The 16,738-nt window shown below is 40.6% G+C and overlaps 1 protein-coding gene across 1 annotated transcript; it reads right to left on the bottom strand.

The window, feature by feature from the left end:
* Positions 1-13,793: 13,793 nt before the first annotated feature.
* Positions 13,794-16,274, bottom strand: LOC122031292 (G-type lectin S-receptor-like serine/threonine-protein kinase At2g19130). The gene has a single exon (XM_042590420.1). It carries the CDS (start codon positions 16,272-16,274, stop codon positions 13,794-13,796), a length of 2,481 nt encoding a protein of 826 aa, XP_042446354.1.
* Positions 16,275-16,738: the final 464 nt, after the last annotated feature.

The raw sequence follows: 16,738 nt of genomic DNA, 5'->3' as shown, positions 1-16,738 counted from the left end.
TATAAAAAAATATTCTCAGACTTGTTAATGACTTAATGTTATATTTCATATTTTCATTATGTTGTATTGTATATTTGTATGGTATAATTAAATTTTATTATCATATTATGTCTTGTTATATATAATTTTTTTTCCTTCAGATTATCTGTTATCAATGGCAAGCAATCCATCTTCGACAGCATCTGTCACTCAACCCGAATCCGGAATTCTTAGAAGAAAATCAAATGACATCGGATGGGAGTTTGGAATATTGATTGATCCTAAGAACCTCGACAAAATTAAATGTAAGTTATGTGGAAAAGCAATGTCAGGAGGAGTGTATAGGATAAAGGAGCATATTGGAAATATACCTGGAAATGTATCGGGTTGTCGAAAAGCATCTCAAGAAGACAAAAATAAGTGTAAACAGGCTATTTTAGAAGGGAGGAACAGAAAGAAGAACAAAATAATGGAAGAACAAAGTTGTAGAGCAGAGGTGGCTATTTCCATAGATGAAGAAGAAGGTCTTGAAATTGAAGGGATGGATGGAGTTAAAAAACCTCTTCCACTTGGCCCCATGGACAGATATGCATCGGCAATTGCTCTAGAAAATGCAGGCTCTAGTGGAAGTAAAGTACTTCGGCAAAAAAATATAAATGAGGCTCTTTTCAAAGAGAAAACTCAACAAGTTCAACAATATGTTGGGAGATGAGTTTATGAAAATGGAATCTCATTCAATGCTGTTGATAATGATAGCTTCAAGCAACTAATGGAGGCAGTGGGTCAATTTGGACCAGGATTCAAGCCTCCAACTCAATATCAACTTAGGGAGCCACTATTGAAAGCCGAAGTTGAAAGAACAAAACAATTGCTGAAGAAACATGAAGAAGAATGGGTAAAGAATGGATGCTCGATCATGACAGATGCATGGAGTGATAGAAAAAGAAGAAGCATCTTAAATTTGTGTGTTAATTGCAAGGAGGGTACTACATTTTTAGAGTCTAAGGAGTCTTCAGAAGAGGCACATACAGCTGAACTTATTTTTGAGTATGTTGACAAGTGTGTTGAACAAGTAGGAGCTCAGAATATTGTTCAGATTGTTACAGACAATGCCACCAACAATATGGCTGCAGCTAAATTGATGAGAGAAAAATGACCCGGGATCTTTTGGAGTTCATGTGCAACTCACACTATTAATCTCATGCTTGAAAGTATTGGCAAACTTCCACGATATAAAAAGGTGATTGAGCAATCCAAGGCTTTTACCATTTTCATCTATGCTCACCATAAGACTTTATCATTGATGAGAAGTTTCACGAAGAAGAGAGACATAGTCCGACCAGGAGTTACCAGGTTTGCATCAAATTTTCTCACATTGCAAAGTTTGATTGAAAAAAAAAGCTAGTTTAAGAGCCATGTTTACAAGTGATATGTGGGAGAAATGCAAATGGTCAAAAACAAACAAAGGAAAATTGGCTTACTCTACAGTGATGAGCATGAGTTTTTGGAATGGTGTAACACTTTGTTTGAAAATATTTGCTCCTTTGGTAAGAGTTCTTCGATTGGTAGATGGAGATAGAAAGCCATCGATGGGGTTTCTATATGGGGAGCTTCTTCAAGCTAAAGAAGATATCAAGGTGGCTCTGAATAACGTGGAATCAAATTATCAGCCTATCATAGTCATTATTGAGTCAAAAATGAAGGATAGACTTGATACATCATTGCATACCACATCTTTTTTGTTGAATCCTTATTTTTACTACAAAGATAGTTCTATTGCTCTTTATGAGGAGGTCGCAATGGGGATTTTTGAATGCATGGAAACTTTGCATGCCAATGAGTTAGATCTACAAGATACAATTATTAACAAGGAATTTCCAAAATATAGAAATAAGACTGGGTTGTTTGGAAAAACATTGGCAGCAAAAGCATGTGAAAAAAATGATGATACATTTGATCCATGTGCATGGTGGAGTACATACGGTGCTCACACACCTAACTTGCTAAGGGTGGCATTGAGGATACTTTCATTAACTACAAGTTCATCTGGGTGTGAAAGAAATTGGAGTACATTTGAAGGAGTAAGTTTTAAACTTTCACTTTTTAATTAAATTAGTTATAATTTTTAATGTCTACTCTATATTCAGGTACTAACTATAATATTTACTTTCTCTGTTTTTTTAGATTCATACAAAGAAAAGAAATAGGTTGGATGCCAACAGGTTGAACAATCTAGTATTTGTCCAATTTAATGCTAGATTGTTGAACAAACAAAAAAGAGAAAAAGAAAGAAATGTTGATGTCCTTCTTGCAAAAGATGCTTCAAATGCACAAGGTTGGATTGTGGATGGTGGAGACGATGATGAAGTTGAACTGGGTTCGGTGCGCACTTTGCAAATGGTTGATGAAGCAAGTGGAGCGGATGAAAATCTACAACCCCGAAGAAGCTCTAGAGTGAGAGAACTTCATGAAGATGATTTTGAATCTGAAGAAGAAGACGAGGATCACAATAATGATATTGAGTTTGTGTCCGATGAAGAACAAGTTATTGAAAATTATGGAGAAGAGGAAGCAGAATAAATACGAGTTTATGAGATATTATTAGTTGTGTAATTTTGAACTCATTTTGTTAAGACATGATTTACGTTATTTAACAATTATATTTTTGCTTAGTGGTTACTGGTTACTGATTCACAATGCATTGTAATCTTGAATTGAACTATTGCTACTATTTTCCAATGTTCTTCTGTTTGCTATATGATTATGATAACTTACTGCATGTTCTATTGTTTAACTGTTTTTTTTAACTCATATTTACTAAGTCTAGTATATTTCCTTTGCACAAAACTATTAATTTTCTTTTATAATTTTTCATTTTTTGGTATTGGAAAGTATGTATTTATTTCAGCATACATAGTTAGATCTCCATTGCTATGAAATTGTTTAAGACAACATTTAGATTTGTATATGACATTATCCACAGTCCACATGAAACAAGGAATACCGAGGAATCCGCCTAGCGCCGCCTAGTCCCCGCCTAGGCGGCCTAGGCGCTAGGCGCTGGTCCGCCGCCCGACTAGCGCCTAGCGAATTTTAGAACCTTGCTTCCACATAAGAAAAGATTTTAAATAAAAATCCTTTTATTTTAATTGTGGCCGACCACCTAAGCTTGGGTTCAAGCTAGGGCCAACCACCTACTTGACCCATCTAACCTTGGTTTGGCCGACCCTAACTTGGGCTCCAAACTAGGCTTGGCCGACCACCTTAAGGTGGGTAAGAATGTAGGTTTAGGTGGGTATAAGACTTTATAAATAAGAGGCTACGATAGAGACCGAGAGGAGGAATTGATTTTAATCTCTCGATGAACTTGAGCTTCCCGTGTTCGCCCCGAACACCCAATTCGAGTTCATCAATAATAACTCATACCACTAAAGAGTTATTGTTGAACTACCGCACCAATCACATATTACTATATGGGCTCCTTCTTATCATGAGTGTGTTAATCTCCCTGTGTTTAAGATATCGAATGTCTACTAATTAAATGAGTTACTAACAACTCACTTAATTAATATCTAGCTCCAAGAGTAGTACCACTCAACCTTATTATCATGTCGGACTAAGTCCACCTGTAGGGTTTACATGACAATCCTTATGAGCTTCTCTTGGGGACATCATCAACCTAGATTCCTAGGACACAGTTTCTTCTATAATCAACAACACACACTATAAATAATATCATTTCTCAACTTATCGGGCCTCTTGATTTATTGAGCTAAATCTCACCCGTTGATAAGTCAAAGAAATAAATACTAAATATATGCGCTTGTTATTATATCAGGATTAAGAGCACACACTTTCATAATAACAAAGGTCTTGTTCTTTTATGCAGTCAGTATAAAAAGAAACTACCTTAAATGGTCTTGCTCAATACACTCAGAGTGTACTAGTGTAATTTCATAGTCAAGATAAACTAATACCAAAATACACTACGACTATTCCAATGGTTTGTTCCTATTCATCTTAGTCGTGACCAACTGTTTATAATTTATAAAGAACTGATAACATGATCTTCTGTGTGTGACACCACACACCATGTTATCTACAATATAAATTAATTGAACAACTACACTTAGCATAAATGTAGACATTTGACCAATGTGATTCTTATAAATGTTTATATAAAAAGCTAGGCTTTTAGTATACATTCCAACAATCTCCCACTTATACTAAAAGACTATGCTGCCATATACCCTACCATACATCTGATTCCCAACCCCTTAAGTTGGAATCACGTACAGAAGTTCGCTTGTTTGTGGGTTATCCTAAAAGAACGAAAGGTGGTTTATTTTATAGTCTTAAAGATCAGAAGGTTATTATTAGTACCAATGTCTGATTTTTAGAAGAGGACTACGTGATGAGCCACAAGCCCATGAGTAAAATTATTCTTGAGGAAATAAAAGAGGACATGTCTAATTTAGTACCAATGGTACAAGATGAGATACCACAAGAAATTGCAATGCATGTCACAAATGATGCACAATTACAGGTAGTGCATTATTGTAGTGGGAGGGTTGTTCGGCAACCTGATATATTCATATTTTTGGGAGAGTCTTCGGACTTGATCCCTGGTGAACATGAAGCTAATCCCTGGACATATGATGAAGCACTCCAAGATAAAGATGCAGTATCTTGGCAAAGTGCAATGAACTCCGAAATAAAATCTATGTATTCTAATTAGGTCTGGGAGCTTGTAGAACCACCAAATGGTGTAAAAACCATTGGATGTAAATGAGTCTACAAAATAAAAAGAGGGATAGACGGGAAGGTGGAAACCTTCAAAGCAAGGCTTGTTGCAAAAGGGTATACTAAAAAAGAGAGAATCGATTATGAGGAAACCTTTTCGCCGATAGCCATGCTCAAGTCTATCCGGATTCTTTTATCTATTACTGCTCATATGGATTATGAGGTTTGAAAAATGGATGTCAAGACAACTTTCCTTAATGGAAGTCTTGAAGAAAACATCCATATGAAGCAACCAGAGGGATTCATTGTGAAAGGCAAAGAGCATCTTGTATGTAAGCTCAATCGGTCCATTTATGGACTGAAGCAAGCTTCGAGATCTTGGAACATTTGGTTTGATGAAGTGATCCAGTCTTATGAATTCATTCAGTGTCTAGATGAGTCTTGTGTATACAAAAAAAGTGACGAAAACGTGGTGGTATTTCTTGTATTATACGTAGATGACATTTTACTCATTGGCAATAATATCAAAGTGTTATCAGACGTAAAGGTATGGTTGTCCAAGCAATTTGATATGAAGGACTTGGGAGAATGTGGACATATTCTTAGGATCAAAGTAATAAGGGATCACAAGAAAAGAATGTTGTGCTTATCCCAAGCTTCATACATCGATACTATCCTAGCTCGTTTTAGCATGCAAAACTCCAAGAAAGGTTTTTTACCTTTTCGGCATGGAATATCTTTATCTAAAGAGATGTGTCCTAAAACATCAAAGGAGATAGAGGAGATAAAGGTAGTTCCTTATGCTTCGGCTGTAGGAAGTCTAATGTATGCAATACTATGTACGAAACTGAATATTTATTTTGCCGTAGGCATGGTTAGCAGATATCAAAGTAACCCAGGACAAGGACATTGGATTGTCGTAAAGCATATATTGAAGCACTTGAAAATGACTAGAGATTATATGCTAGTTTACCAGGCAGATGATTTGCTCCCTATGGGTTACACGAATTTAGATTTCCAATCAGATAGGGGCAATAGTAAGTCAACCTTGGGGTATGTGTTTACTTTGGGAGGTGGAGCCATAACATGGAGGAGTATTAAGCAGAAATGCATTTCAGACTCCACCATGGAAGTTGAATAAGTGGTAGCCTCTGAGACAACCAAAGAAGCAGTATGACTCAGAAACTTCTTGATGGACTTAGATGTGATTCCTGATTTGCCCAAAATTATCACAATTTATTGTGATAATAGTGGTGCAGTAGCAAACTCGAAGGAACCACGAGCCCATAAGGGCAAGTAAACACATTGAGCGCAAGTACCACCTGATATGAGATATCGTAAAGCGAGGAGAAGTTGTTATTGCCAAGATTGCATCAGCAGATAACTTGGCAGATCCTTTCACTAAGGCCCTTCCGACGAGAGCTTTTGATGGGCATGTTGAGGGGATGAGAATCAGATGTATGGCAGCATATATGACAGCATAGTCTTTTAGTATAAGTGGGAGATTGTTAAGATGTATATTAAAAGTCTACCTTTTTGTATGAACATTTATATTTTGAAATGAGAATCACTCTGGTCAAATATTGCATGTTAATGCATGGTGTGAGGTGCCACAAAGAAGATCATGTTATCAGTTCCTTATAAATTATAAATAGTAACTCACGACCGAGATGGATAGGGACACACCATTGGAATGATTATAGTGTAATTTAGAATTAGTTTGTCTTGACTAGATAATTACACTAGTACACTATGTGTGTATTAAGCAGGACCATTTGAGGTTGTTCTTTTTATACTGACTGCATAAAAGAACAAAATCTCTGTTATTATGGATGTGCGCATTCTTAATCCCGATATAATAACAAATATATATACTTAGTATTTATTTCTTTAATTTATCAAAGGGTGAGATTTATTCAGTGAAATCAATAGACCCGATAAGTTGGGAAATAATATTATTTATATGATGTGTTATTGATTATAAAAGGAAACTATGTCCTAGTAATCTAGGTTGATGATGTCCGCTTGAGGAGCTCATAAGGATTATCATGTAAACCCTGCAGGTAGACTTATTCCGACATGATAATAAGGTTGAGTGGTACTACTCTTGGAGCTAGATATTAATTAAGTGAGATGTCAGTAACTCATTTAATTAACGGACATATGATATCTTAAATACAGGGAGACTAACACACTCATGATAAGTAGGAGCTCATATTGTAATATAGGATTGGTGTGGTAGTTCAATAATAACTCTTTGGTTGTATGAGTTATTATTGATGAACTTGAGTTGGGTATTCGGGTCGAACACAGGAAGCTCAAGTCCATCAAGAGGTCAAAACCAATTCCTCCTCTCGGTTCCTGTTGTAGCCTCTATAAAGCCTCACATTCACTCGTTTTGATTTTGCTTTCTACCCAATAAAGGGGTCGGCCACATCCTTGCTTAGTGCCTAAGCAAGGGGTCGGCCAAGCCTTGCTTCCTACCCAAGAAAGGGGTCGGCCAAGCCTTGCTTGGTGGCCAAGCAAGGGGGTCGGCCAAACCAGAAGAAAAGAAAAGAAAAATTTTAAAAAAAGGGAGATTTTTCTCAACAGAATTAGAGATTTTTCTAAAAAGAATTACGTTGATTTTTTCTTAGAAATTTTCTAAAAAGAATTATATTAATTCTTTCCTAAGAAATTTTTTGAAAAAGAATTATGTTAATTCTTTCCTAGAGATATTTCTATAAATAATTATGTTGATTCTTTTTTAGAAATTTTCTAAAAAGAATTATACTAATTCTTTCTTAAGAAATTTTTCTAAAAAGAATTATTTTAATTTTTTTTCTAGAGATTTTTTTAAACAAAAATTTATTACTTTTTCTCCTTTTTTATCTAGGGCAAAGGATTATAAAAGGAGAGGAGGTTGTGCCACAAAAAATCAACAATTCAATCAAGAATTGATAAGTTTCACTCCTTTCCCTTAAGGCCATCACCCCATTTTTTTCTTTTCTTTCCTCTAGGGTCGGCACCCCACTTCTTTTCTTCTTCCCTTTTCTTCCCTCTAGGGTCGGCACCCCATCTTCTCTTGGTGGCCGGAGCTTGGAGGAAAAGAAAACAAAGAGACGAAGCACCTTGGTGGTCGGCGGTTTGGAGGAGAAGAAGAAGAAGGAGGCATTCCTTTCTTTGCATCTTTTCATGGTAGGTGGCTTGGAAACAAAAGGGGTTCGTGTGTTTTTGTCTTGGTAGATTGTCGCCCACATGACGTCCAAGAAGAGGAGAGGAATACGGCAGAAGATCAAGAGGTCTTTGTCTACGAAGAAATGTACAACTAGTTATTTATTCTATAGTACAACTAGTTTTGTTTTCTTTGTATAGATCCTGAAATACCAACACAAGAGGCTAGCGATTTTATATTTTCATTTTTGTACTTCAATTTTGTGTTTCGATCTTGTGCTTTGATTGAGGTCTCTGTAGTTAAACCTAAGGTTACTGTGAGAAGTTTAAATATTCAATTTCTTTGAAAGGCTTTGTCTAGGAAGTGGTGGATGATCTCATAACTAAGAAGGTCTAGTGCCTCGCCAACGACCTGGAAGCCAATCCTTGAAATAAATATTTAATCAACTTCTGTAATATAGTTTAACTTCTGAAGAACACAAGGGTTGAAGTTGAAGTAAAAATGTTAAGTTTCGTTTCCAATCCAAGTTTAACTTTGAAGAACGAACTTGGAGTAAAAATGTTAAGTTTCGTTTCCAATCCAAGTTTAACTTCTGAAGAGCATATGAGTTGCTAGGAAAAGTTCTGTGCTTGTACAAATTTTTGTACAGGGGAAACAGAATAATATTCTGAGTAGCGCCCTTCACTCCTGTCTGAGATCATTGGAGATAGCTCAACCTCGAACGGGGGAGATGGATGCTCTGATAAGCTGGTCTGTGACCAGTAGAGACTGCTTGACCCCGAATGGGGGAGATTGATGCTCTGATAAGCTGGTCTGTGACCGGTGGAGACTGCTCGACCTTGAACAGGGGAGATGGATGTTCTGATAAGCTGGTCCGTGACTAGTGAAAATCGCTGGACCCCGAACGGGGGAGATAGGAGATCCAATATGCTGGTCCGAGACCAGTGAAGACCTCTCGATCTCGAACGGGGGAGATAAGAGATCCGATATGTTGGTCCGTGACCAGTAAAGACCGCTCGACCTTGAACGAGGGAGATATGAGTTTAAGGTCGCCGCTCGACCATCGTTGAAGACAAGGGTTTATAGTCGCCGCTCGACTTCTAGGGTTTATAGTCATCGCTCGACTTCTAGGGTTTATAGTCATCGCTCGACTTCTAGGGTTTATAGTCACCGCTCGACTTCTAGGGTTTATAGTCACCACTCAACTTCTAGGGTTTATAGTCACCGCTCGACTTCTGGGGTTTATAGTCACTGCTTGACTTCTAGAGCCCGTGACTCTAATATAACTCAAACCTGGCCGATCGGTACGGGAGTCTCTGACTCAAGGGTTTATAGTCGCCGCTTGACTTCTAGGGTTTATAGTCACGCTCGACTTCTAGATCTCGTGACTCTAATATAACTCAAACCTGACCGATCGATACGGGAGTCTCTGACTTAAGGGTTTATAGTCATCGCTCGACTTCTAGGGTTTATAGTCGTCGTTGTAAGGAAATAGGTTGCTAAACACGCAAACGCGCAGCGGGAAAACCTATTTCCTCCAGAAGATCCATGCGAAGGGAAACAAAATTTATACTAAGTTAGATCTAAAGACATGATAGAGTATACCTTTGCAGCGTGCCCACGGACTCCTGACATCTCGGATCACAGCACGATCTCGCGTTCGCGCCTCTACAGTATCCACACGAACAAGCGTTCGTTTGTCTCACAAACTCACAAGATGGAGATGAAACCACCTAAGGTTGTGCTAGCAACCTTGAGAAGGTTTCATCCAAGAGGAGAGGAGAGGAGAGAAAGAAGCCAAATGAAGAAGTGCCCAAAATGAAGAGAAAATTACTTAAGTATTTTCATCCAATGAAAACACTTATTAACATTAATGACCTTAATGAGTATTTACACTCCATTAAGGATTACACTTGTAACTCCTCATTTCAAATCAATTTCAAAAATTAAATGAAATAAATTATTAAATTTTGAAATTTAATAATTATCTCCATTAATCCTCACTTGAGTCTAACTCAAGTCTAATGCACTTGAGTCTAGCTCAAGTCTAATTCAATTGAGTCTTACTCAATTAATCCTCATGCAATTCAAATTCAATGAATGACTATTTCATTAATTCAAATTGACTCCTTGAGTCTAATTTGAATTGGACTTAATCTAATAATTAGATCTAATTGAGTCTAACTCAATATGTCCAATTCGAATTAGACTTAATCCAATGATTAATCATATGAATCCATCTCCAAATCTACTTGTTCTTTGTGTGTGACCCAATAAGTTCTCGTAACGTTGGCAATGTACCTAAATCACATTTAGATACATAAACAATGAGTGACATCTAGCAAGACATCATTGCTACCCAAGTGACGAGAAGGTCAAGATCCAACCTAATCTGTCCGTGGCTATTATCTTGTATGACTTTGTCCCTCTATCCTTGATATCTAGGTTGATCAATGAGGCATAGACTGTGTTATCCTTTTATCAACCTTTGTGTTTCTTGATCTCTAAATAGACACACTCAATCAAATGAGCTCAATATCTCATATTGACTCATTTGAGTATGACTATGCTTTCTTTGTGTCCTACTAATCAAGGGGTCCACTGATATCGCTTCTGTCATATGGAAGGGATAGATCTCATCTACATCACTCACATCCCTCCGCATAATTCATTGCATACCTAGTGATTGACTTTATTGCCCACCTTGTTACAGGTGACGTTTGCCGATACCAAAGTACACAACTCCTTATGTAGGGAACCGTAATGACTTCAGATCAAAGGACTATTTATACCAATAGTCACATGAGAATGTTTATGACACTCATATAATGATCCATGAAACATTCTCATGGCGGGTCATTCAGTATATATTCTCTAATATATACCCATGTGTCAACTTGATATCTCATATCCATGACTTGTGAGATCAAGTCATCCGTTGACCTACATGCTAGTCTCAAAGCATTAATATTGTCCTTGTATATTAATGCTTGACTAGGAATAGTTAAGAGTAGTGTTCTCTACAATATCTCACTATCAATTCAACCAATTGATATATTATAAATAAGAACCTACTACCCAAGGACATTATTATACTTATTCAATTGGCACTGAACTGATATAAATATAATAACAAACTTTGCATTTTATTAATAATGATATATGATACAATAATGTGCCCTTTACAATCATCTCATAATTGGTACTAGGGCTAATACTAACAGTCGCTTGACTTCTAGAGCTCGTGACTCTAATATAACTCAAACCCGGTCGATCAGCTCGGGAGTCTCTGACTCAAGGGTTATAATCGCTGCTCAACTTCTAGATTTCGTGGCTCTAATATAATTCAAACCCTGCCGATCGTCTTGGGAATCTTCGACATTGAGCGTGTAGCTCTGATATAAAATAAACTCGGTCGATCGACACAAGAGTCTTCGACATTGAGCATGTGGCTATGATATAATATAAACCCGGTCGATCGGCACGGGAGCCTTCGACATTGAGCCTGTGGCCCTAATATAATATAAACCCGGCTGATCGGCACGGGAGACTTTGACATTAAGCCATGTGACTCTAATATAATATAAACTCGATCGATCGGCACGGGAGTCTTCGACATTGATCCTGTGGCTCTGATATAATATAAACTCGATCGATCAGTACGGGAGTCTTCAACATTGAGCTGTAGCTATGATATAATATAAACCCGGCCGATCGGCACGGGAGTCTTCGACATTGAGCCAGTGGCTATGATATAGCTTAAATCCGGCCGATCGACACGGGAGTCTTCGATCGGGGAACTATGGTAAATCCTACGATCGAAAGAGAGAATATAACGGAAAAACTGACCTGCCTCCCAGCAGCCTGACTCAATTCCTCGACTCCCGAATATCCATGGAGTAAGGAAATATGATATGCTCGTTGAAATCCACCAAGGTCATGAGTATGACAGAATTTTCCGACGTCGTCCATCTTCACATTCTAGATCAAGCGAAGTTCCCACAGACGACGCCAAATATGATCCTGTCAGGAATTTGAGAAGACGGAACTACCGGAGTGATGTGGCTGGAATGTTGACCGCATCTCCATGACCTGGATGCTGAGCTATCTTCTGTGTTGACCAAGTTGTCAAAAGTCCTCTGATCAACAGTATCTGTAGCCAGCGACCGGGTTGCCCCGGTCCCTGGTACCCCGATGTTCAAGGCGGGTCCCACGAATATATAAGCAACCGAATAATAACAGAGCAACTAAATAAATACAAGATGAGTACAGTGATGTACCCTGGCCCCGAGGGGTGCCCTCGAATGGATTGGTGAGTTGGTCGCGATGCTGATCGAGTCATCGTGACCGTGCAGGGTAGATGAGTGTGAGTCAGCTGAGGAGCCAGCTCTAGGGGTGAAGATAGGAAATCCGGTGCAGCATGGATCCAAAATGTGACACGTAGGCTGAAATATGATAGCGGCACCTAGGCCGGGATACCACAGCGGCTCGCAGGCTGACGCACGGCACGCAGGTCGGATAATACCAGTAACTCCCAATCGTAATAGCGGTACGAAGAGCGAAATACAACGGCTGGATGGTCGGAACCACATCGACTCACAGGCCAAACATCATCTCGACTCAGAGGCCGGAGTAGACAAACCTGAGCACTCAAATGACGGCTGCTCGGAGGGTTACGACGACCGCTAGAGGAGGCAGCGATGGCCGCTGGAGGCGACGCCCGCTGGAGGTAGTGTCGACGCCTGCTGGAGGCATCGGCGGCGACCGCTGGACTCGGCGGCGGCGGTCGCTGGACTCGGTGGCCGCGATCATAGAGGTAGCAACATCTGCTGAACCAGCACTAGGGATAACGGTAACAGAGAATGGAGCTACTATGGCAGAGAGCCCTCGTGCCCGAGGGCGAGGGGCTGCCGGCAATGGGCATGATCGACGTCGAAGGCGATGAAGGTACCATCCGCGTGCGCTTCTACTGTGGTGGTCAGGCGCAAGGAAGCCCACGCCAGAGGAGGCTTCCAACGAGAGGAGAGGCAACACCCCTGTTCCAGCGGGTGGCGGCTGGTGAAGGAGGAAGACGTGGCGTGCCTCCGTCGCGGCGACGACAGGCCTCAGCCGATGTCGGTCTGGATCGAAGAGGAGAAGGGACAGAAAAGCAGAGGCGGCCTCGCTAGTCAGAGGTGGTCGGTGCCGGGGCTGCTGAGGAGGAGCGACGTCGAGGGCGAGGTCGGCGGCGAACCAGACAGAGGCAGCAGCTCAAACCCCCCTCCCTCCTTGTGCTTGGCGGAGGTGGAAAATAAAAGCACGATGCCCCCCTCCTTTGGCGAACAGTGCCACCACTTAAAACCAAAACCCTATTGATATCAAATGACAAAAATGCCCTTCCCTCTCATCTCATCATCATATCAGACAGAAAGTCAATTTTTAGTCGCTAAAATAGTAGGTACGATGTCTTCCCGATATGTATGATACCTAAAAATAAATAAATAATGATGGATATTTAAATATTTTGTCTCTATTTGTGACGGATATTTAAATATTCGTCGCTAAATACTTTTAATAGAGTTATTGCTCCATTTGATTTTTAGCAATGGAAATTTAAACATCCATCGCTCTATATATCAATGTATGTCTAAATTTCCGTCGTTACTGTAGCAACAACCAATATCTAGCTGACAGTACGCTTTTCCTCTCTATTCCGTCGCAAAATTAATTTAGCAACAGAAATTTCATCTCTATTTTCTAATTTTTATAGTGTATGATTTATCTTATTTGCCAATCTAAGAATAGATGTAATTTTGATGGCGATATTTGAAGCGTCGATAGAATCTTCATTCAGATTAAAACATATATGTAGATCTTTGAACACCTAGCGTATACATTCTGTTTTGATTTCGTAATATATTTATGAAAGCTCTAAAAATCAATGAAAGAAATTGATGGTCTCTGATTCTGATTTATCAATGAGCTGCAGTGATCTTGGAACAGGGGGCATGTCGACGTCTACAACGCCTTCAAGAACTTGAAGGACCTGCCCCATGGTGGGTCTGCAACTCTCCTCATTCTGAATGCACCAGAAAGCAATCTTGCAAGCTCTCTCTAGTTCTTCCATGTCAACTTCTTCGTGCCCCAACCCGCCGTCGAGCACAGTCGCAACCTCACCTGCGATGAGTTTGCTCGCCATGGACGTTGGATGATAGTAAAGATCACTACTTTGCTCTGTTTGCTCCACATTTCTTCTTCCAGATATGATCTCCAACAACATCATGCCATAACTGTACACATCAGCTTTGGTCGTGATGGCAACGCCAGTGATCCATTCGGGAGCAAGGTACCCTGGAGTTCCTCTCAACGTCGTCACAACGCGGCTGAAGTCTCGTCCCATGAGCTTAGCGAGGCCAAAGTCTGCTACTTTAGGATTGAATGAAGCATCCAGCAGAATGTTTTCTGGCTTTATGTCACAGTGTATGATGCAGTCTCTGCATTGCTCGTGTAGATAGTCTAATCCTTTCGCAACGCCGATAGCAATTTGATATCTAGTTCTCCAAGTCAAGACGGTGGAAGGAGCAGTTCTATCGAAGAGGTGAGAGTTTAAGGAACCGTTTGGCATGAACTCGTACACGAGTAACTTTTCCGATCGTTGAGAGCAAAATCCAAGCAGACGGACAAGGTTGATGTGTTGGATTCTGCCAATCGTGCCCACCTCGGTCCGGAATTGTTTCTCGCCTTGACGGAGGCCTTCGAGCTTCTTCACGGCAATGGCAACTGAGCCTGGCAATGACCCTTTGAAAACGGAGCCGAAGCCTCCTCCCCCGATCTTCTCTGAGAAATTTCTTGTGGCATGCTGCAACTCACTGTACGTGAAAGAGACGAGAGAACTTTGAGCTCTGTTCAAATTTTGGATCATTTTTCTGGATCGCCGCTTGGATATCATGATCCAAACGGTAACGATGGCGAGACAAAGTAGGACAATTGTCGAGACGACTCCGACGATGACCCAAGTTACCACTGTGTTTTTGTTGCTTCCAGAGCTCTGCAGCTCCAAGGCAGAAAGGCGAAGGTAAAGAGTACCTGCATCAGGTTGGTTGTATTGTTCTTGAAGATTAAGCAAGTCTCCGTGCCAAACATAGCACCCTGTGGTGTTATAGGAATAAGCATTGCAAGAGCAATTGTTCAAGCAAGCCAGTTCACATTCTTCCGAAGTTCGAGCCATGGCCAAAGCATCAGCTTTGTCAGGTAGTCTCACATTCGTCATCATGAAGAAGCCATCTCTCTGAGAATCGATTGAATTGTTCTGCTCACATTGCAGGGGAGTGATCCTCTCGCACCCAGCGGTTTTGTCTCCCAAATCCCAATCACTCCGAGACTTGATCCTGAATCCTTTGATACAATTGCAAGCGGAGGAGGTGAAATCATTGCAGCTGCTGAAAGATCCACAGAGCGCAAAAACAGAGCACCTGAATGGAGGCTGAGTCCAATACAAGACCCAAGATTTAGAACTCTCCGTCCATGTCCATTGTTGAGACAGGCCAGAGTCATGATCGAGAACATTTCTGGAGATCATATTGGGATTATCAATAGTGTACGCGAAATAGAACTCCTCTTCATTGTCGACGAATTGGTAGCCATAGCCGAAGTTCCTGCTCGGAGCTATCTCAGGAATGGAGCCAAAGGTATTGCCGTTCCAGAGGCCACTGGACCAATATATCCTGGACGAATTCCACAGCATATAGCATTGGTAGGTTCCTGCAGGATCCACCTCGAGGGTGAAGATCCCAGGAGCAGGATCGACTTTGCTCTTCCAGGCCGTGAGGGGTTGTGTTCGATTGGTGAGCTTGTCGAATCGAAGTTTGGCTCCAGGAAGCCAAGTGTCAGTGGGGTGATCAAAGCTCTGCCAGAAGACGAGAGAGGAGTTGGACTCGTCCCTCAGTTGAAGATTGCCGGTGTCGAGTATGACAGCGACTGTGGCGGAATCGGAGGGAATTGTGACGTTGGTGGACCATATAATGGAGGAATTGTCGAGGAGGAGGAGGACGAGGTTGCCGTCGCCAGAGATTCTGAGCTCTGATGCAGTTGGGTCCTTGACGGGGGTTGCTCTGTTGGCCACCCAAACTGGAGTGAAGACGGAGATTTTGTCGTACCAGATGCCAATGTAGAAGTTGAGGGAGGAGCTTCCTGTGGGCGTGAAGAAGCCCAGCCTGAAATTGCCGCCGACTGAGATTATGCTCTGGTTCCCTTTGAGAGAATTGTTTGCAGAGATGGAGTCGATTGCGGAGGAGAGGGGAAGATAGTGGAGCGCTGCAAAGGAGCATAGGAGAAGGAGAGATGGGGACGGGGAGAAGAAGAAGCAGCGGGCAGCTGTAGAGCAAGGAGCCATGGCTAGCTGCTTAAAGTATTGTGCCATTGCCGGATTACTATTTATAGCAAGGAGAAGATGAAAAAAAACATGGCCAGTAAATTGCTACGAGATAAAGATTAACACCACACAGAATTTGGAGATTGAGGTGCCCCTGTTTACTTTCCGCTGTTTGCGTCCAATATTGTGGTCGTATATTTGCGTATGATCACTAATTTTGTCTTGCGTTGAAAGAAAGGGTACTACTACATGCGCCGCAAAGCGCCACGTTAAGCTTTGTGCCGTGTTAGTATAGATGCTCTTGGTCTCCTCGGGATTAAATCACGAGGTCTAAGAGTCGAATCTAAACTACGTGAGATAAATATCTCTTTTATATTATAATTATTATTTTAAAAATTAATAGTCAATCTTCTCTATATTGATCTTAGACAGATTTACGAAGACTCTAAAAGCGAATTTAATCATCTTTTACCCTCATACATGTGTTGAAATATGGGTAAATTTACATGCAC

This window comes from Zingiber officinale, chromosome 11A, assembly GCF_018446385.1.
Source record: "Zingiber officinale cultivar Zhangliang chromosome 11A, Zo_v1.1, whole genome shotgun sequence".
Classification (NCBI taxonomy): Eukaryota; Viridiplantae; Streptophyta; class Magnoliopsida; order Zingiberales; family Zingiberaceae; genus Zingiber; species Zingiber officinale.
Note: the sequence above shows the minus strand (reverse complement) of the source record. Positions and strands in the feature narration are given on the sequence as shown.

Excerpts from the sequence above, each read along its gene's own strand:
- LOC122031292 (XM_042590420.1), bottom strand. The coding sequence starts at position 16,274 with ATGGCACAATACTTTAAGCAGCTAGCCATGGCTCCTTGCTCTACAGCT.